This window comes from Dermacentor andersoni, chromosome 4 (genome assembly GCF_023375885.2).
Source record: "Dermacentor andersoni chromosome 4, qqDerAnde1_hic_scaffold, whole genome shotgun sequence".
Lineage (NCBI taxonomy): Eukaryota > Metazoa > Arthropoda > Arachnida > Ixodida > Ixodidae > Dermacentor > Dermacentor andersoni.
Window position 1 is genome coordinate 122,210,473 of NC_092817.1, and position 21,264 is coordinate 122,231,736.

The 21,264-nt window shown below is 48.9% G+C and overlaps 1 protein-coding gene across 2 annotated transcripts in view; it reads left to right on the forward strand.

The window, feature by feature from the left end:
- The first annotated feature begins 13,382 nt into the window (after nucleotides 1-13,382).
- Rim (Rab3 interacting molecule) overlaps nucleotides 13,383-21,264 on the forward strand; it is a 150,672-nt gene continuing 142,790 nt past the window's right edge. For both annotated transcript variants that reach the window (XM_050184672.3, XM_050184671.3), the window contains exon 1: nucleotides 13,383-14,194. In XM_050184672.3, the coding sequence (XP_050040629.1) occupies nucleotides 14,034-14,194 (161 nt within the window). In that variant the 5' untranslated portion in view covers nucleotides 13,383-14,033. The remainder of the gene's footprint in view (nucleotides 14,195-21,264) is intronic.

Genomic DNA, 21,264 nt, shown 5'->3' on the forward strand with positions numbered 1-21,264 from the left:
TATGCATAATCAGTGTGTACACATCATATAGACAAGAACGGCACCGAGAGCGGCGCTGCTGCGCCGGCGTTGAGAGCGCCGCATGCGAAGCAAAATTCTTTTAGCGGGTGGTACCCCTCTCCCATCTCTCGTTCGCGCCGCCTTGATTGCCTCCTGCACTGCGCGTGTTTGGGCACGTTTCGTGCCGCGCGCGGTGTGTGCCTACGGGTGTGCGCGTGGACATTTCATTCGAAGGGCGATGTACAGTCTGTTTCACATTTAGGGGGAAACTCGGAGCGCATTGCATCGCGATGCGGCGAGCGCTTGAGTCAGGCGGCGGCAGCAGCTCGCGCAGGTGCTCGAGGGGCGGGATCTTGAACGGCGTCGTCTGCTACGGCGGCGCGCGCTGGCCGCACTGTCGGGAAACCGTCTACTGTCAGTTGCAGGGCGCCCATCTCATCGTTACTGCGTGAAATGAGCCGGTATTCTTTACTAAGCGTTGTGCGACGCCCACTGATACGCCTCGAAGGTAAGTTCATCGCTGCAGGGCAGTCATAGACGACGTACTGATTCCATACATTCTTGACGGCCCGTTTCTGGAAGGCGACTATATATTCTAACGCGATAGGTCGCCGATCCACACTGCTCGCGTTGTGCAAGAACTGCTGGAAGAGCGCGCAGTCACTCTCTTGGGGTGGTCGCCTCAATCCGCGGGTGCCAACATCATTTAAAATGTCTGGGGCTCGTTGAAAGTATCGCTGCCGCACCATCCCCTCTATCAGTCGCCCGAAGATAGGCTTCGATCCACCATCGTCAGCGACTGAGACTTGCTGCGAATGAACACATCCCTGATGAAGTCATTCTACACTTCACTGCCTTCAGTATGAGCGCTGTCATCGCTGCCGCTGGGGACATGACGAGATACTAACCGAAGTTCCGAGCGTGACGTGTCCAATTCCCCGCCGGCGGGCAGGGTCTCTCTGGTGTAGTGATTGATTGTCGAGAAAAATCACTTACAGCTCATTGTCTTAACCTAAAACATTCCTTTAATCGTACCCGTTTGTTTCATCGTGTTCGACCCCCATAGTAATCATTGTTGAGTGCTTTGTTTTCCTTTCGAGTCAAAGACTGAGCACGTTGCGCGCACATCTTGGTGCGTCTTGTCGCTGCTTATTACGGTAGCACACACAGTGAAAAAATATACGTGCACGCGCTCAGTACCCCACCCTTTCGAAAGAAGAAACGAAGCATGCTGTTAAAAGAAGTTTGTGGAACTCCATTATCGCTAATGAAGGCTCAGAGTTTGGCCCCGCACAACGTTTAGTAAACAATATCAGCTCAGCTCCCGCAGTGCCGATGAAATCGGTACTCTGCCCCTGACAGTAGCACGCTTCCCGACAGTGCGGCCAGCGCGCGCCGCCGTAGCAGACGACGGAGATCACGACTCCGCCCCTCGAGCGTCTGCGCCTGCTCGAGCTGCTGCCGCCGCACGACTCCATTGCTTGCCGCATCGCAATGCAATACGTTCCGAGTTTTCCCCTAAGTGTGAAACAGACTGTACACGCTTCTATTTGCCTTTAAGAATATCGGTACGCTTGACGATTATTTTTATGGCTGCAATGCGGCGAAAGGGCAGCGTCTGCTTAACCATGTAAGTGACGCTGAGCAGGTAATTGGAAACCACATCGTATGTGCCGCCGGAAAAATCGTCAGCACATACGATGCGGCACATGCATACGGTACATACGAGCTAAAGTCATTTTTGCAGTTTCTCACAATATGTTTGCTACAAATCCGTGTTGTCTCTGATGGCGACAACGGATTTCCATCGACACTGTGCGGAAATAAACAAAATATATCGCTACATAGCACAAGTACGACATGCGCACACAACTTCAACTAGTACGTCCCCTACAATATGGAATAGAGGCAGCAATGTGACAGCTTGGCCATTTTTTAACAGTGCTCAAGAGGCGGAAGTTGAAAGTATTAGTAATCATTCCCGCTTCAGCAATGCCGGCGCGACCAAGACGCGGGCGTGTATCGTCCAGTAACTCGATCGATCGGTGCAGTGGTGAAGCGGGAATGAACTCCGGTCATGTTCAATGCATCGTGCACATATTCAATTCCTAGGCACGCGTGAACTTCGGCCACTGCTAGCGCATACAACAAAAGTGGTTTCCATTCTTGGGCAGCGCACACACAAACGAAACACGAGAAAGAAGACAGGACAAGCGCTCGTCGAACAACTGAAAGTTTTTATATGAATAAAAGGATTATGTACCGAGTAATTCTTAAATTCATGTGGGTTACATATAAAAACCGTCATACACTTAAGTGATCAATGAACGAGCTCGCTTCGTTTGCCAGTTGTTTACTTCGCTCGGCGCACCGCAGTAATCCATGTCTGTCGTCTGCTTTTTTCGTACCATTTTCTTGTGAATCAGCAGAATTTCACTGGTGGCATCAACCCTTTCATGTTTACATTGCTGTCGTGACAGTTAACAACACAATAATAATTTCCGGTCATCCGAAGAGGCGCCGTCGCAAACAAGAGACGTTTCGCCCGCAGCGCGAACTGAACGCGGGCGCGATCGTGAAGGGAAGCGGCGGCGGAAACCTACCCCCGTTGGAGGTGAAATCGTTCCGCCAGGGGGAGAAACGAGCGCTGGCGTCTAGGATGAAACTTGGCGTGCGGTCGTCTATCAGATGGGGAGCTATCGCGGTTTTCGTGACGTCGCGTGACAGACAGGTGAAGTGGGGGTGGTCGAAAAAAGTTTGTCGCCAATCGTGGAAGGCTGATAGCAGAATTGGAATAAAAAAGTTTGGAATAGTTTTACGTTATAGCGCCCATGGTCAGGTTGATCGAGTGTGTGTGTGTGTGCATGTATACATCTGTGGGTATATGTGCCGCTAGGTTGTTGGTCTGACCCCTGCGTATGTCACAACTTTCACCCGTTCACTTAGTGTAGCATGCCAGGCCGTCAGCCTGGCAAACGTCTCGAGCTTTAAAAAAAAAGGTAGTAGCTTTCACTTTCTCTCTCATTCTCCTTCGTTTATTTTAAATATATGGCGTAGTGTGGTGCATCTTCTCCCGTTTCTACGAATTCATTTGGGCAACGGGTGACACACCAGGCTTGGCGACTATGATGAAGCTGTAGTGGCGCGACCATCGCCTCCAAAGCTGTCGAAGAAGATAGGCTCACGTGCGGGTAGCGCGAGAATATAACGCGCTAGCGCGCTCGACCTGAGCGGCCGCGGTGTCGGCCGCTCTCGATATCCCGCTGCACAATGGCTGGCCGGCGTAAATAAACCCTGGCCATGGCGGCTACCTCTCCGGGCCGCCTCCCACAAACTGGTGACCCGGACGACCGAGCCCAGCCATGCCACCGAAAGCGCACCGACTCTACCAAGGAGATTGACGCTGCCTCACGGAGTCCTGCAGACGTCCCACGGTTGTAGGGTGTTCGGGGAATTCTACATCGACATGCCGGACATCTGGTTCATCCAGCTGGACAGCCACTTCCTTCTGAACAAGGTTCCTGACTACGGCTGCTTTCCAGGCTTTGGCTGTCATCTCGTGGTCCCGACTTCAACGCGGACTTGCGGGCAGCCGTCCTTGCTCACTACGTCAACTCGAGCGCTCAGTCTGCTCCTGCATGCTGGAGCTCCGTCACAACAGCTATCGCCATTTGAACCATTGCGTCATTCCGCGTCTTGTCCCACATCGACTGCGTCCACCCGTGCACATCGTCAGCACGGGCCGGTCCCAGCATCAGACCTCTACTCAGTTCGTGAGCCTCCTCCCCAGCTCAACTTGCAGCTGCGCGACGACTCTTTCTAAGGAATTCACTGAGCCAAACGCGAGCGCTTTCAGCTACTCTATGGCCTGCGCTCTCCTTTCTGGGACGTTCCCGCAAGCTGTCCGCTTTCCGTTCGGGGGCACTTCATTCATCACCGATTCAGAGGCTGACCCACCGACTCCACTAGGCGCAAATTTCACACTCGCAGGCACGACGACGCCACAAGCACAACATTCGCGATGACTGCAGTGACCACCGCGAAACCCTGATGCTATCGGCGTTCGAGACTTCACCGAGCTGCCAGACGGCCTACTTTTGGAGCTTCGACTTCTACAGGCCCGGGCATCCACGAGAACCTGCGGCAGGTCACGATTTCGCCCTACGGCATCACTGTGGCTGTGCCTCGCTTAGAACCTACGCTGCCGATGCTGCCTGGTACATCTCTCTCGGATTGCGTGAACTCGACACTACCCTGTGACGACGCCATATGCACACTTTACCTGTACCTTGCACCATTGCACCATTACCATTGCACTTTATTTCAATCGCGCTTCCTACTATAGGAGGGGGGCCCTGTATCGGCGCGCCTATCGCCTCCAAGGCTGACGAGGAAGAAGATGGACTCACGCGCAGGTAGCGCGAGAATAGCGCTCTCGATTTGAGCGGCCGCGGTGTCGGTTACTCCCGAGATCCCGTTGCACCATGGCTGGCCGGCTTAAATAAACCGTGGCCACGGCGGCTACCTCTTCGTGCCGCCTCCCACAGAGCCAACGAGCTATCTTAAACCTGGCAATCGAGATGTAAAATGAATGTTTATTAGCCTGGAGATGAAAAGCGAGAAACAGCATTTAGATGGGCGCGATGTTTTGCCTGCCACTCGACACGTTAAACGGCCTCAGGTAGAGACGTGAACCCGGTCAATGCTTTTTGCTGGCCTTTAAGGCGGTCTCATAGGAAAACACTTCCCTTTGAACATCTAAGGCGAGAGAGAAGGCCGCAATTGTCGCATGGAATAAACGAGGGTGAAATAAAGAATGAAAGGGGGGTGGGAAGAAAAAAAATGAAGGTCTGGTGGCTGCGAAAATGTCCCGCGCTGTCGTCTGGCTTGGAAGGAGGTGATTATTCCCCTTAAGGACCCGCACCTCCAAAATTACTTCCTTTTGGTATGTCCTTCCTCTGGCGTCGTGTCCTGTGTGCTTCTTAGATCTCGTCCTCCTCCGCCACCCCCCCCCCTTTTTTTGTTAGTTAAATATGTCTCCAGCCCCCTTCCCCGCTTCCCCCCCCAATTGTTCGCCCTTGATCAGTAGCGTGCGTATGCCTGTATTCTTTTTTTTTCCTTCTCCCGTTTTTTTTTTCTACCCTTTCAAAAAGTGCTGTTTTCGCATCTATGTTCGCTACTGTGTGCTTTTTTTACACGTTTTTTTTTTTCATTAAATTTGCTCGTTCGACCCAAGGGCTCGGTGTGTGTCAGACGGCCGTTATTACTCCGTTTAAAAGAATAACCGGGCACTTTGGCGCAAGCTAGGAGATGCCTCAGACTTAGCAGACGGTGCTCTAAAGCGGAGGAACTCGTACGCGGTACGCAGGGACAAGTGTTCTTGTGCGATTGCTTTCTTGATTGTCTAACGACAATTCCTTTGATATTATTAAAATTTTATATTCGTATTTTCTTTTTTTTAAAGCGAAGCTTTCTTTGCCTCTTCTCCCGACTTTCCGGGCCCGGTGGTGCTGCTGTGATGGTCTCACCACGCGTGCCGCTGGGTTTCTTGCAACAGCACCAGGTGGCGCTCGTCTCCGCGCATCCCGGCCAGCACCGCCGCGGCAGCGTTTCACAGTTCTTGCGTATGGCACGTGCTGTGCTTGCTTTACTATGCGACAAAAATGCAAGTGCTGGCCAGTGGAGTTCGCGTGCAAGGCTGTGATAGCGCATACATTAGAATCGTCTATAGGCTGAAGAGAGCGCTTAGAGCTGACGTCTCAACAGCGTGAAGATGGAACACTAAACACGCGCCAGCAAAATGGCTGTCGCTACCGCTCGTACCTGATACGACGAGCACGAGTGGTAGCGACAGCCATTGGGGCTCTGGACTGAGGGCCCCAACCACATATATCCTTTCACTTTATAATGAAGTTTATTCTCTCTCTCTCTCTCTCTCCAAAACGTGCAGTCAGCGTCGAGGACACCCAGGTCCGAAATAAGCGGCGCGCGGGACAGGAGCGTCTTAGCTACGCAGCGAAACGTGGTGCAGACCGCGAACGTATGCATACAATGTATACATTAACTTACGGTACTTGAATTACGTACAGCCCCATAATTTAATTAAACATTAACGCTTCTGCCATGACGCGATGTGCCATGTGATGCAATGACATTGCTTAACCCTGTCAGGCATTATGAACAATGACGCACAACAACGCCTCAAGCAAACAAGTCTCCCTTTGTGTTCTGCGGACTACGCAGACAAACAGCAGTGGTACATGCAGGGTAACGTTTCACATCAACTCACCATTCTCGTATTGGACTAAACGCTGAAGAAATTACACATTCGCCGCCAACATCACCGCTGGTTATCGTCAATCAAAGCAAACAGCATAAAAAGCTTCGTTTATTCCTACAGTGCATGGGATCCGCCGATTTCTTTATTCTTTTTTTAGACTTGAATAATTATCTCTCTTATCCCACCCTATTCTTAGTCAATCCCCCACTGTAAATAGAGGCAAACCGTAACTACCGTAAAACCGTAAAAGAGCCGTAAATAGAGGCAAACCAACCAACCAACCAACCGAGAGACCCAGGGTCACATTATTGCCGGAGAGTAAACAATACAGTAAAATAAAATAAAATTATATTAACTCGATCTACGGAAATGTATACAAGATTTGTAATCTACATCCGCCGTCAGAGTTATTGGCCTAACTTTAACAAACACGGGCTCTTGAGAGCAATATGTTGAACGTTTTGGAATGAAGTCGTATTAAGTTAGTAGATTCAACGCACCCCAACCAGAAATTACCGTAGCTGTCACCAGGAGATGCAAAAGGGCGTGAATCGCTATCTCGATCACAGTTGGCTGCAAGGAAAGAACAAATGTTCATACACTGGTGCATAATAATTAAAAGGAAGCCTTCTTATTCATTTATTTTTTCTGGGGAAGGAGTGAGAGGGCGAGCAGGGGAGAGATTCTTATGCTGCGGTCGTTGGTTGGACTACTTTACTCCGGTCATTCGTTCTAGTTCACGTGAGGACAATATAATTTTATTTTTGCTTACGAGGAAACATGGGGCCGTATAACGTAGAACTATTCCAACCAGTTTTGATTCCAATCTCCTGATGTCAATTTTACGTAAGCGCTGACGCAAGCATCAGGCGGTGACCCACAGCGTTATTTGAAGAGGCCATTGAAACGCCCTCCACGTTTTAGAAGGCCACTTTAGTTTTCTTTTAAAGCGAACATCATTGCCTACCTTGGCAGTCTTTCTTTCTTTATTTAATTGGCTGACTAGAGGCGAGGAGCACGCAGAAGTGGAGAGGGTATTGGTGGGGCCGCGCCAGCCCAGTGAAAGTAGGTAACCGGATAAACAGGGCGGTGCCGGCATCGGCGATTGGTCCGCATCCCTTGCTTAGCCTTCGGTTCCTGGTCGAAAATCGCGGTGGCCTGCAAGGGAAGGTTAAAAATGCTGCTAAAACGAATCCTCAGCTAAGAAAAGTTGGCAGAGCGATGTCGTGTACATGCCGAAAGGTATCGACAACGTTGGCAGAGCGATGTCGTGTACATGCCGAAAGGTATCGAAGGTATCGTCACCGCCTGATGCTTGCGCTGACGCAAGCATCAGGCGGTGACCCACAGCGTTATTTGAAGAGGCCATTGAAACGCCCTCCACGTTTTAGAAGGCCACTTTAGTTTTCTTTTAAAGCGAACATCATTGCCTACCTTGGCAGTCTTTCTTTCTTTATTTAATTGGCTGACTAGAGGCGAGGAGCACGCAGAAGTGGAGAGGGTATTGGTGGGGCCGCGCCAGCCCAGTGAAAGTAGGTAACCGGATAAACAGGGCGGTGCCGGCATCGGCGATTGGTCCGCATCCCTTGCTTAGCCTTCGGTTCCTGGTCGAAAATCGCGGTGGCCTGCAAGGGAAGGTTAAAAATGCTGCTAAAACGAATCCTCAGCTAAGAAAAGTTGGCAGAGCGATGTCGTGTACATGCCGAAAGGTATCGACAACGTTATACTGTCACGCAATTTTTTTTCTTGTATGAAATCTATTCTCCCCGGCAGCTTTGAGTAGCCAGTGCCAGAGCGATCCGCGGGCAGCCGTCTCCTAGTCATTTCGGAGCGGGGTAGCCTCCGACTATTAAGAAAAAGCTGTGTTTTCTTCGGCTTATTAATGCACCTTTACTGCCTACACGTCAGCTTGACGCGGCGAGTATTCGCGGTTTTGTGACGTCACGTGACAGACAGGCAGAGTGGGCGCAGCCCAAAAGCTTTTGACCAATAGCGGAGGGCTGATGGCGAAAAAGGTGTAAAATTGGAAATTATGGTTCTCTTGTTCGTTCTAATCATGCATAATCAGTGTGTAGACGTCATGTCAGATTGGGAGTATTCGCGGTTTTCCTGATGTAGCGTGACAGACACGTGAAGTGGGGATGGCCCGAAAACATTTTGAGCAATCGTGGATGACTGATTGCATAAATGGGGCGCTACATCAGAAAGCTATGCCAAAACTTTGCCGTTCTTATTCTGCAAACAGCCCTCGACGGTTGGTCAAGAATTTCCGGGCCATCCCCTTGCACCTGTCTGTCACGCGGCGTCACGAAAACCGTGATAACGTCCCATCTGATACATGTGCACACTTATTATGCATGATTAGACCGAACGAAAGAAAAATATTATTTTCGTTTCGCCGTAAGCGAAAAAGGCGTCGTTTGAGCATTTGGTATTGGTCCAACGTTTTCGGGCTGCACCCACTTCGCCTGTCTGTCACGTGACGTCACAAAACCGCAAAAACTCACCGCGTCAAATTGACGTGTACGCGTTAAGGACGCATTAATATGCCGAACAAAATTGGATTTTTTCTGGATAGCCGGAGACTGCCTCGTTTCTAAAGGAGTAGAAGATGGCTGCCCGCCGATCGCTCTGCCACTGGATACTCGTAGATGCCGAGGAGCGTGAATTTATTTGCGTAAAATTAAAAAAAAAATGCGTGGCAGTATAACGTTATCGAGACCTTTCGGCACGTATACGACATCGCTCTGTCAAGTCTTCTTTGCTGACGATCCGTTTTAGCGGCATTCTTAACCTTCCGTTGCACGCCGCTGCGATTTTCGACCACCCAAAGCATGTAAAGGGAAGCGGACCAGTCGCAGGCGCCTGCACCACCCTCCTCTTCCGGTTATCTACTTTCACTGTGCTGGCTCGGCCCCACCGAAACTCAGGCCCCTTGAGCGTGGTCCTCGCCTCTCATCAGCCAATCAGATAACAAAAAAGGCTCAATGTAGGCAATGCTTTGAAAAAACAAAAAACAAAGTGACATCCTATAAACGAGAAACCCGTTTGATTGGACTTTTCAAGCAACGCTGCTGGTTACCACCCGATGCTTGCGTCAGTGGTTACGTAAATTTGACGTCAGGAGATCAGAATAAAAACAGACTGGAATAGTTTTGCGTTATAGGACCCCCAGAGTCGAAAAGCTAGGGATAGCTTTACGTTATAGCGCCCATGATTTCATTCAAATATGCACTGATGGGTCGCGCCAGTACATTGCGGATTGATAAAAAAACAGGAGTGGACTTGGTTTTGCACCCCATCGCTTGAGAACCGATGGGCTATGAAGTGCAAGTGAGCCTACTGATGCATTCTAGTAAACGTGGTTGCAGGTTAATTCTTTGGGTGCTGAGAAATTCCCGGCCTTCGGTTGGTGGTCATTTCACATTTGCAGGCTGGATGACGCTCACGTGAAACGGCAAGAAAGCGTTGCAGTTAATTTCATCTTAATTGATCACGCGAAAAGCACAGCACACTGGAAAACTGTTGGGCTGACAGCCGAAGCTAGTGGAGGCTCACGATCACGCACAATTTGCAGCACAGAACATATATAAGAATGAGCGACACACTGAACAGATAACGCATTCAAGTAATGATTAAATTAACACATTCAGTAATGGTTAAAGTAACAAAATCCCATTTAAGTAATCAGTCAAGTCAGTTTGTTTCAATGGCTACTTCTTGCGATCGTGAAGCCTCAACTTTATTTTCTATCCCCTACTTCTTAAAGTGTATAGGCAGGGTAATAATAATAATAACAACAACAACAACAACAACAACAACAACAATAATAATAATAATAATAATAATAATAATAATAATAATAATAATAATAATAATAATAATAATTATTATTATTATTATTATTATTATTATTATTATTATTATTATTATTATTATTATTATTATAGGTGTCACGAGTATTCAGTTTTTTTATTGACTGGTGATCTAGTTTCTTACCGAATTTAATGGCTTCGTATCCCTTCCTTGGAGCGCACTGACGCTTGAAACGAGAGTATAGTGCCACCAAGAGGCGTAAATTCAATATAACTGGCCAGTTTTAGGTTCGAGCGCATTCTGGAGAGAGTAAAAAGTCGGTTTCGTTGAAATGAGGAACTTCAGTGTCAAGACAACCAGTGCGTGTGAAATATTTGGAATAACGATGGAAGAAATTTTGATGGCGTTAAACGTCCTTAAAATCGGTCAGAAGAGGCCGAAAAAAAAAAAAAACGCATGCAACGAAACCATGTTATCGCATCATTGCGTATATCCTTGCAACCGTACTACCCAAGGCGCCTTATACTTTGGTATCGTCGTGTAGCGGAAAGAATCCATTACTCTATAATGCACGTGTCGCGTGCACAGACGGCGCTATTATTGCGCCACGCGTGGCGCAATCGGAGTGAATTTAGTCTCGCGCGCGCGGCGATCAGATTGGCGTAGCTCGGCAGTACGTTTGTCCATCCAAACGTGCGGTCGCGTTTGAGAGAGCCGACCATGCCATAGTAGGTATCACTTATCAAACTCCTACTGGTGCTCATGAGGGATTACAAGACCCACAAGATCGCAATTTGTTGCAGAAATTTCCCCCTTGCTCCGCTATGCTCACACCCCCGCCGTCCCTGCGTTCGACACCTACGTTGCAGAAATGGCATGAGGGGGCTCGGGAAGCAACGCAAAGGGATATCCAACCCTCTCTGACCACTGCATAATGCGTCCGTTTCCATAGAGAGTGCAAGCGCACGAGGTTGAAGCAAGCGCCGGAGCCCCGACCATCAATTGATGTGACGGGCTCGAGCGATGCAGGGCAGTCTCGGGCGCCACCAGTAGAGGGCAAGGGGGGGAGGGCATTTCTTTGCCCTATAGTGCTCAGACAGCCTCTGCAATACAAACGGGCCTACTATACAAATAGGCAGCGAGCACAATTGCGAAATTAGAGCATCAGACGCTAGCTGTAACATAAGCAAGCTTTAGAATGCCTGAATAAATGTAACTTGAGTATTTGGTTTACGTCCATTTCAGTGTACCCCAATGTCCATACACCGCGTCCGCAGAGCGTACAAGTTGTTTCACGTAACCCACTGCAGCTGCGTCCCTGATACAACGCACCCGATTTTTCTTTTTATTCGGAACAGCAGTCCATGGCCTGAATGAACGAATGAAAATGAATGAAATATTTTAAATTCATCGGGTTTGTCACTCGTGGTACCAGAAGGAACCAATGCGTAACACGTAAAACAATAGCCATTCACTGAAGACAAGAAATAATAATAATAAGGTGGGACGCTGTGCAGCTTCTAACAATAACACCTCTGTGCAATTGAAAGCCGCGCTTGTGGAGCATCGCGAAGTCTTTGTGAACGTACGCGCAATTGTTCCGAGCCGACACGTAGATACACAGCTGAGAATTGGACAAGGCAGGGATTTCAAATCCCGTTCTTTCTCCTCGACAACGTCGCTGATTTGTTTAGACCGTTAGTCAAACCGTTTAGCATTATGAATAATACTGTTTATTGGTAATCGCGCCGATTTATAACCGATAAACAGCCGTTCTGAGGTGACGATTCTAGGATCGGAAACCAGATGGCGGCATTGCGTGCACCCCACTCTAGCCGATTATGTGTTGTCATACAGGATTAAGGTCTCTACATCACGACATGCCGTGACGCAATGCCATCTTTCGATTCATGGCCAGGGTCGTGGGAGGATTCCGAGAACGTCCAGTGATCTACGAAAGCTCCGTCCAGCGAACAGTACCTGCACATTTCTGTCTAAATACATATTTGGTCTCTTCACTTTGCGCGCTCTGGCGCCCGCAATTTATGGCAAAAATTAAAGTTTCAATCGATCGAAAAATTGAGTTGGCAAACCGATATAAAATCGTTCACAGTATTCATACTTGATTGCGTATGCATTGAAGCTCCTGTATGAATAGAGAGAGGAAAAGCAGGGAGGTTAACCAAAGGCGAGTTTCCGGTTTGCTACCCTGCACTGGGGTGGGGGATATACGGATTGTAAAGACGACAAAGAGCGAGGAGGAAAAAGGAACAAGAAGAAAAAAAAAGAAATGAAAGAAGAAAACAAAAAGAAAACATGTAACAGAAAAGGCGTTCCAATATCCAGTGTGATGATGTCGCTTAACCCGCCGCGGTTGCTTAGAGGCTTTGTTGTTGCGCGGCTAAGCACGAGGTCGCGGGATCAAATTCCGGCCACGGCGACCGCATTTCGATGGGGGCGAAATGCAAAAACACTCGTTTATTTAGATTTGGGTGCAAGTTAGAGAACTCCAGGCGGTCAAAATTAATTCGAAGTCCCCCACTACGGCGCGCCTCATAATCGGATCGTGGTTATGGCAGGTAAAACCCAACGATTTAGTTTTTTTCAACATGTCGTTTAAAAATTAAGTCGTTCTTTTAGGTATGGAGCTGCATCGTTGCTTCGTATTTGGGTTTCTTTACTGAACAAAGTAGTGCCACGCACCCTTACGGGACCTGTCAGAGTGAGGCGTGCGACACCTTTTCACCCCGCGTCAAGCATGCACGTTGGTTTCTAGGATTCGGCTTCTCCGCACTATGAGTCATTTCATGGTGAAGTGCCCTTTCGGTGGCATGCGCCGGAACCTTCAATGGTCGTTGGACACAGCATCGAAGCGTTTGCTGTTAAGGTGCGCTCAAACTCCGGGGTACCTTCTTGCGTGCTTGCATTTTAGATCTTCGGTGATTTTGCACCCCGTGTCGGAAAAGTTACGAACAGTTATTGCATTAGTCTATACCTATCTGGTGTCAGAAGTGGTCACGCGAGGCGAGTCACATGCAACCTAACGAGAGCGACAGGTGGCGAGCTGCTGCCTTCCCCATAGTCGCTCGTGATGAGAAACGTGCGTCGCGCCTTCTTCGCGCGGCTGGAGCCGCGGCTGCGGCTTCCATTGAGACGCTCGGTCACGGCTGTGCCGGAAGCAGCGACGGCGGCGGAAGTGACGCGCGCGGGCGAGCGTGACGACCCGGAAGTGTGGCGCGTCGATTGGCCGCGGCGTCGGCGCGTTGACGTCAGGAGAAGCCCACCGCCTGCGCCGCCGCCGTCCCCTCGGCAGCCCGAGCAGCGCAGGCACACAGCCGCGGGTGCCGAATCACCGAGAGCGCTTGGTTGTTTCTTTTTGGTGGCCAAGAGCGGGGGCACGAAACGCGGAGTGTTCGCGGCAGTGGTTCCTATTCTACGGTGCGGACGGGGGGACCCCGCGTCGTCTCCGCCGTCTTCGTCGTCTGTGTGCGCGCCGTCGAAAGTAGAAGGGGGGCCCTGCTGTTCCCAGTGCGCTGCTGTGTTCCTTGCTTGATCGGCGGGGCCGCCGCCGTGCCTGGTTTTGGTTCCCGCATGTGGGGTGAGGAGTGCGGTGAGCGCGTCGTCGTCTCGGGCGGCGAAGAAGGCCTAAGCGGGCGCTCGCGGCCAGCGGCGTGAGAGAAGCGAGCGCGCTCACGCGCGCGAGCCGCGCGCGCCGTGCGGCCACCGCCGCCGCTGCCTTCTGCGGCCCGCGATGATGTGTCGTCGGCTGCGCCGGCGGGCGGCAGTGGCTCGCGAGGCCGGCCCCGCCGTAGCTGCCCAATGAAGCGTCGCGGTGGTGGGCGGCGTGCGTCCGACGGCTGCCAGCGTGTTCTCGTTCCCGCTGTTCGGAGGACCCAAGGGGCCCCTCGGCTCCGTGCTGCCGCCGGCGGCTCGTGCCATGACGTCGGCGGCGCCGAAAGCGGCGGGGCCCCCCATGAGCGGCGCGGGGCCTCCGCCCATGCCGGACCTGAGCCACCTGACCGAGGAAGAGCGCCGCATCATCGAGTCGGTCATGGCACGCCAGAAGGAAGAGGAGGACCGCGAGAAGGAGATCCTCAAGTGAGTAGTACCACAGCGGCCCCACTGCTGCTTGTGACCCCCCCTCCCCCCTCCCTAGATCGCGCGCGCGCGCGCGCGCTCCGCTTTCCGGAACCGCTAGGCCTCGCGGAGGCCGCCGCTCGCAGTGTCTCGCTGTTTTCTTGGCTCTTGAGCGACTGCGGCGGAGCCCTCCTTTCGGTGTTCGAGAGGAACTGCCGTCTTAAAGCCACGAGCGAAGGCAATCCCGCGTCCGCTGCTTTGGCCGAGGCTGGCGCGCCTTTAGCGTCGTCGCTTTCGTGGGGAAACGAAACACCGGTGCGACACCTACACAACTCCGGAAAGCTCGCTCGCAGCTACGGGGGCGCATCTATGCTTGTGCGCTATACACGAAAGACCATCGTCGGCGCTCACTCCGCGGGCGGCGTCGTTTGATCTCGCAGTGCCCGACTAATCTGCGGCAGACGAGCGTGCGTCTCGTCTCCGACGTGCACTGTAGCGAATTTAGTGTTTGTGAAAAAGAGCTGCGGTCGCCACGAAACTCCCCCTTTTCGGCTCAGGAAGTAGCTAAGCCTAACGGAGGCGGTGAGCGCGCTTCCAAATCTCGCCTGAGCTGTGAATTCTCCACACTTGTTTCACGGGTGTTGGCTTTTCTTTTTTATTTGAGTCTGGTTTCGGTGGTCCCTTGAATATGTAAAGCTGCCCGAACCCAGCTCTGCGTATACCATCGTCTACTGCAAAGGGCAAGGGCGATAACATTTGGAACGGGGGTGTCGACGACCCTTACATGGCAGCTTCAGTTGTCTTTCTTTCTGCTTAGTTTGTTTGTCCATTAATCTTCTTGACATGCGTTAAGAAATAGACACGTACGATGATGCGCTGCCAACTTTAGCTTTTAGCGCTCAAGTGCCATATCTACCTCAATTTAATGTTTTCAGCGCAGAGCGTCCCTGCACGGAACCCCTCGATTGCGGTGCGGTGAAGTTTTGTGGCGTTGCTCCGAGCGCGTATACTGCTTTACAGAGTTCCTTTTTTTTTCTTCTGTCTTGCGTTATGAGACACAGGTTACGTAAATACGTAAATAAATCGTCGCCTTCGCCTCGTTTCGGCCGTGCGACGCGTGCCAAGTTCCGGCGTGGGCGGAATGGTGGAAGCTGTGACTGCTGCAGCGCGCAGCTTGTAAGTTGTCACACCACCAAGGATGCAGCGTCCTTGTTTGGAAAAGAGCATATGGTTGCGTGACTGTTATCACGCGGAAATTACAGCGCGTCCTTTCGAGGCGACAGGCTTTTTCGTTGCTACTATGTGAGCAACGCTTGAACGCGATCTGTCTGTCACAACGACGTGGAGTTTTGACCTTTTAAATGTTTCACTAGAAAAAATGAAAGAGAAGCGTCGCCTTTCCATCCCTCTAGAAAAAAACAAAAAAGGAAACAGATACCGTATCCCGTCCCAATAAGAAAAACACTGGTTTTACGAAGTGCATATACAGCTATAGCATAGGCTGTAGAATATGCTTGCCTCTGTGAATATTTCTTTCCTTCTGTATTTATTTATTTATTTACTTATTTATTTATTTATTTATTTCTGTCGTGTCTCAATATTGTTTAGTGTAGTCGGCTTTGTAGCACTCAAACGTTATGCACACATTCTAATGTTTCTCGGATGGCTACATAGTTACATGTCTACTAATATGGCGCATGCGTGGATTTCCTTAAATTTTTCGGTGCCTAGCAGTTTCTAGCCCGTAAGGCGTGCGTAGACACGCAATGCACACTCACAGTTGGGCTTCATCACGAATCACTACACACACCAATACGAACCTATGATAATGTAATTCGTACGGATAGATACAGCGCGCGCTGCCACAGTCCGAATAAAACGAAAGAAAAGAAATAACACACACACACACACACACACACACACACACACACACACACACACACACACACACACACACACACACACACACACACACACACACACACACACACACACACACACACACACACACACACACACACACACACACACACACACACACACACACACACACACACACACACACACACACACACACACACACACACACACACACACACACACACACACACACACACACACACACACACACACACACACACACACACACACACACACACACACACACACACACACACACACACACACACACACACACACACACACACACACACACACACACACACACACACACACACACACACACACACACACACACACACACACACACACACACACACACACACACACACACACACACACACACACACACACACACACACACACACACACACACACACACACACACACACACACACACACACACACACACACACACACACACACACACACACACACACACACACACACACACACACACACACACACACACACACACACACACACACACACACACACACACACACACACACACACACACACACACACACACACACACACACACACACACACACACACACACACACACACACACACACACACACACACACACACACACACACACACACACACACACACACACACACACACACACACACACACACACACACACACACACACACACACACACACACACACACACACACACACACTGCATGCTCGTGCGGCATTGGAGAATCGCAACCAGATATTCAGCGAGGCTACTCCTTTAGAGCAGCTGCAAAAAAAGATTTTCAGTTGGCTAATAACATATGCTAAAGCGTTGTCCGTGTGTGACTTGCATTTGAGACCTTGCCAGCTTATAGCGCTTTTGAGCACTTCGTAAGGAATGTTTACAAAGGCAGCAGTTCGTCCAGGCAAATTTTTACATCGCCAGAGGAATGATCATAGTGCACCCCCATATCCCCTCCTCCCCCTTTACTGCTAAATTTGACCTCGGTTGCGTTCACAGTTCCTCAAAGGCAACGGCATGAATTCTGCGTTGTTCGTAACGCACACTAATTAAAGCTCCGTATCGCTTGCATACGTAATTTTCTGCAAAGGCCATAATTAGTCCCCGCACCTTCAACTTTGCCTGCACATTACCCATAACGCGCCCATTATTCTCGCCAAATATAAACAAGGTGCCTTGTTTAGCTTACCGAGGACACTTGAGAAAACCAACTGCAAACGCCTTATGACTCATAAAAGGGGTGAAAAACGGCTTCAGTAATTATTTACAACGCTTCCAATTAGGCCAGGAACGTAGAAATATTGCCACATGTTTAACTTGCCATGGCTCCTGATTTCCATGAAATATGAGCCTGGTGTAATCTACAGTTATGTCGGCAAATTGTGAAGCATACCTGATAGCGGCCGCATGACGCTTTCCAACTCTTCATTAAGAAATGTTTTACAAAGGCTGTATCTGATTCATATGCGTTTGAGTTCGTACAGGGATTTGCCGTAGCATTCCACCCATTTTCGCGAAATTTCACGTCGGTGGATTTTGTAGTCCTTCCAGAGCGACAGGCTAAAATTTGTGCCGCTCGTAATACACAGTCATAACGCTCTAAAGCGCTTGCCTACGTACTTTATTGACAAGGCCCCAATTAACTCAACCACTTTCAATGTTGCCTACACATCACCCATTACCTGGCCTTTACTCTCACCAAATATTAAGAAAACTGCCTCGTTTAGTTCACGGGGAACACCAGGTAAGCCTCATAGCACGCAGGAAAAAAAAGGAATAAGAACAGACACAAAAACGTGATTTCAATGATTACTTGTAATGCTTTTATTTAAGCCACGAACGTGATCGCTTTTGCCACACTTTAGACATCAGCTACCCACATTTTCTCCGAAATTGAAGTTTGTATCGTGTGCAAATATTTTAAGAGTCTGGGAAACATTGCGAATAACGGCAGTATGACACCTTGGAATGCTTGACAAAAGTAACTTCATGAAAGGCCTGCAATTAAAACAGACAGATTAATCACTTATCGCTCGTCCCTCACAACATGATTCCTAATTCAACGAAGTGCAAACACCGTGTCTCGCATAGTTCACCGAGGAGACCGGGGGAAAATAACTAATGACTTGTATAGCGCACAAAAATTGGCAGATGGCAAGCGTTTAGTAATTATTTTCAAAGCGCATAATTAACCTACTCAATTCAAACTTCACGGTACACGTATGCCATGAAGTGGCCCCCGTTTCCTCATGACGGGAAATCTCTACCTTTTTCGGTCCTTCCAGGAATGCGGAGAAACGTTTGAAGCGTTTAATATGACGCCTCTAAATAGGCTGCAATGCACACGGTTTAGCAATTTTCATTTATACCTAATTGACACATGCATTTCCACATTTGGTTGCACATTTCCCTGGATTACGCCCCACTTGTTCTCAAGATATAAACTTCGTGAGTGATCTAGTTTTTGTAGAAAACAGTGAGAACTGGATATAACGTTTTGGAGTGCTTCTAGCCGCATTAACAGCTTCGCTGAAAAAAAAAACATAAAAAGCAGTACAAATAAGTTTGAGAACATTTGAACATTTGAACTTTAAAATTCCTAAAATATCGCGGTGATGACACCCGAGAATTGGGGAGAAGGGTAGCACGGATATTTTTCCCCTTTACAGTTGCCCCAAGCAACTGTAAAGCACTGTCTGTGACTGTCTGTGACTGTCTGTGAGAGATGTAACTGTCTGTAAGAGAGATCCGTGATAATTTAACTGTAGACCCAGCATGCAAGCAACAGCAAACTTCACACGGAAAAGATTGACAAGCACGTTTTTTTTAAAAACAACTGCAACGTTTTCATTGAATTTGCTGCTGTCCGATTTCGCCTGATTCAGGAACTTGTCTCTATAGACTTGATCCCACTAGAAGACTTCGTCACTAGAAGACTTCCAAACGAATGTTAGGCGCCGATGACGCGCAACATTTTCGCGAATAAAATTTATTTTTCGTAAATATTGACGCAACATTCCTAAATCGTAAAACGAGCCCCAATTCGTAAACTTTGCGAAAAAATTCGGGAGAATTGGCACTTATGTATAGGAAGAAGGCAATGTTACAGAAAGAGCTGTTCTTTGTGGAGAAAAAAAAAGATCCATAGGAGGTGCATGCCAATCTGATCCGTTTATATACATCAAAGACGGCGAAGCTGTGCAAGCGATCAAATTCATACGCCCTTCAAAAGTACTAGCGATAGTTTTCGGCTGTACTAGACTATATAATTTTTTATCAAGAGGCTTATGGATTCACCCGAGCAAACGTGGGGTATTGGGGTATATACGATATCTCAAAATTAGGTTGAAAAACGGCCTCGATTTCGCGAATTTTTAAAGACGTCTTCTGCTCTTATTTCTGTAGCATTGACCGCTGGACGTACGTACAGTTGTTTTGGTGGGCACCACCTTAAGTGAATGGCATTGCATCGCACTAATTTACCCACTGTTATGTCTGGCGCGTATTGTTTCTTTCTCTTTTGCCTTGGTGGCGGTGGCTTGCTTGAAGTGAATGAAAATAGACGCGCAATTTAATTAAACAAAGTATTTATTTATGAATGCGAATCATTATTTGGCTCATTCCAGACACCTCGCGGTAGGTATAGGTCGGTCTCGTCTCGTTTCTGACTTGTTTAATTAAAAGAAAAAAAAAATTGAGTTTCCGATGGTGAAATCGAACCTGACGACTCCGAGCACAAAAGCCTAATGCTATACCCGTAAGCCACGATCTCTCTTGTTCTTTGTTGATTTCCAACATATTAATTCACAATACAAACACTAAACATTCTTCAAAAATACAATAGCAATTATAATTTCCAAAACAACAGTTCTAAACCTTCAAGCACACGATGTCATTTGGCAACTTTACAAACTGGGGGGGAGGGGGGGGAGGGCTGTCCATCACGAATGTGCGTCACACTTTCAACGAAAGTTTCTCGCACGCCACGCGCTTTAATATCGGCGTAGCGCACTTGCATTCTCGTCCTCAATATACTGCGAAGGCTGAGAACCACGAAGACATCGTAAGGAATTTCTCGATGTCCAAGTAAATATCGAATTCAATGTGGCGTTATCGGGAGGTCCCTTTGTTTTGTGTGTGTGTGTGTGTTCCTCGTAGTGTGTTCCAGTGAAACAATGGGTCCTAAAAATAAACATGACTACAGAAAAAAAAAAAAGCCTTGTCCCACGGACAACAAGCTGCATTGTCTACCCGCACGGCCACGATCGCCCGGACGTTTCTCTCGCGCAAACGCCAGCCAGCTCTTTAGGACGACTGGTGCCTGCGCCTCGTTATTACAGCACGAACTCGCGAGACATAGAACGCAACGTAGCACGTGAGCGCGCGTGCCAGTTTCCATTCGGCCACACAGACAATTGCCACTGTCTTACTTTCGCGTGCCTCGAGAGTCCCTCCCATTCTTGCCTCGTGGCAGGTATAAGGCCCTGCGTTAGACTGCGGCCTTTGGGGATCGGCTCACGTTCTCCATTCCTTGTCTCGCAGCTGGTGACGCTATATACGAACACACTGCGCGACATTGTGCCAGTCATGGCCCCTGGATGTAACGGAGAGGGTTAATAACGTTTCTTCCTAGATGATAAAAAAAGGAAATTTCGTCGTGCCATCGCACTCCTACTGTCGCCGTCACCTTCGTCGTCGTCGTCTTGCTTCTGATGTCACACACAAGCTCGAGTCACACACAAACGTGCTTGCTCTACACAAACACGTTGGTCTATCTGGTCTCTCGCGTCGAATAACCTTAAACAATGCTGCATAGCCAGCTACGTGCAAATTGTTTCGCTTAGCATTCATTCCCACAGTGAGTGGAATCGTCGCATTCATTCATTCATTCATTCATTCATTCATTCATTCATTCATTCATTCATTCATTCATTCATTCATTCATTCATTCATTCATTCATTCACTCATTCATTTGTCAGTGTTTCCGAGTAATTTCTTTATTGTATGACATTACACCAGATTTATTATGGTACAAAAATACTCTAGTACGGACAACCTAGAATACGTGGGGCGGAGTAAGCGGCCTATTGAAGGAAACTACAACCCAGCGCGTGTCAGCAGAATGTCACAAGCACATGC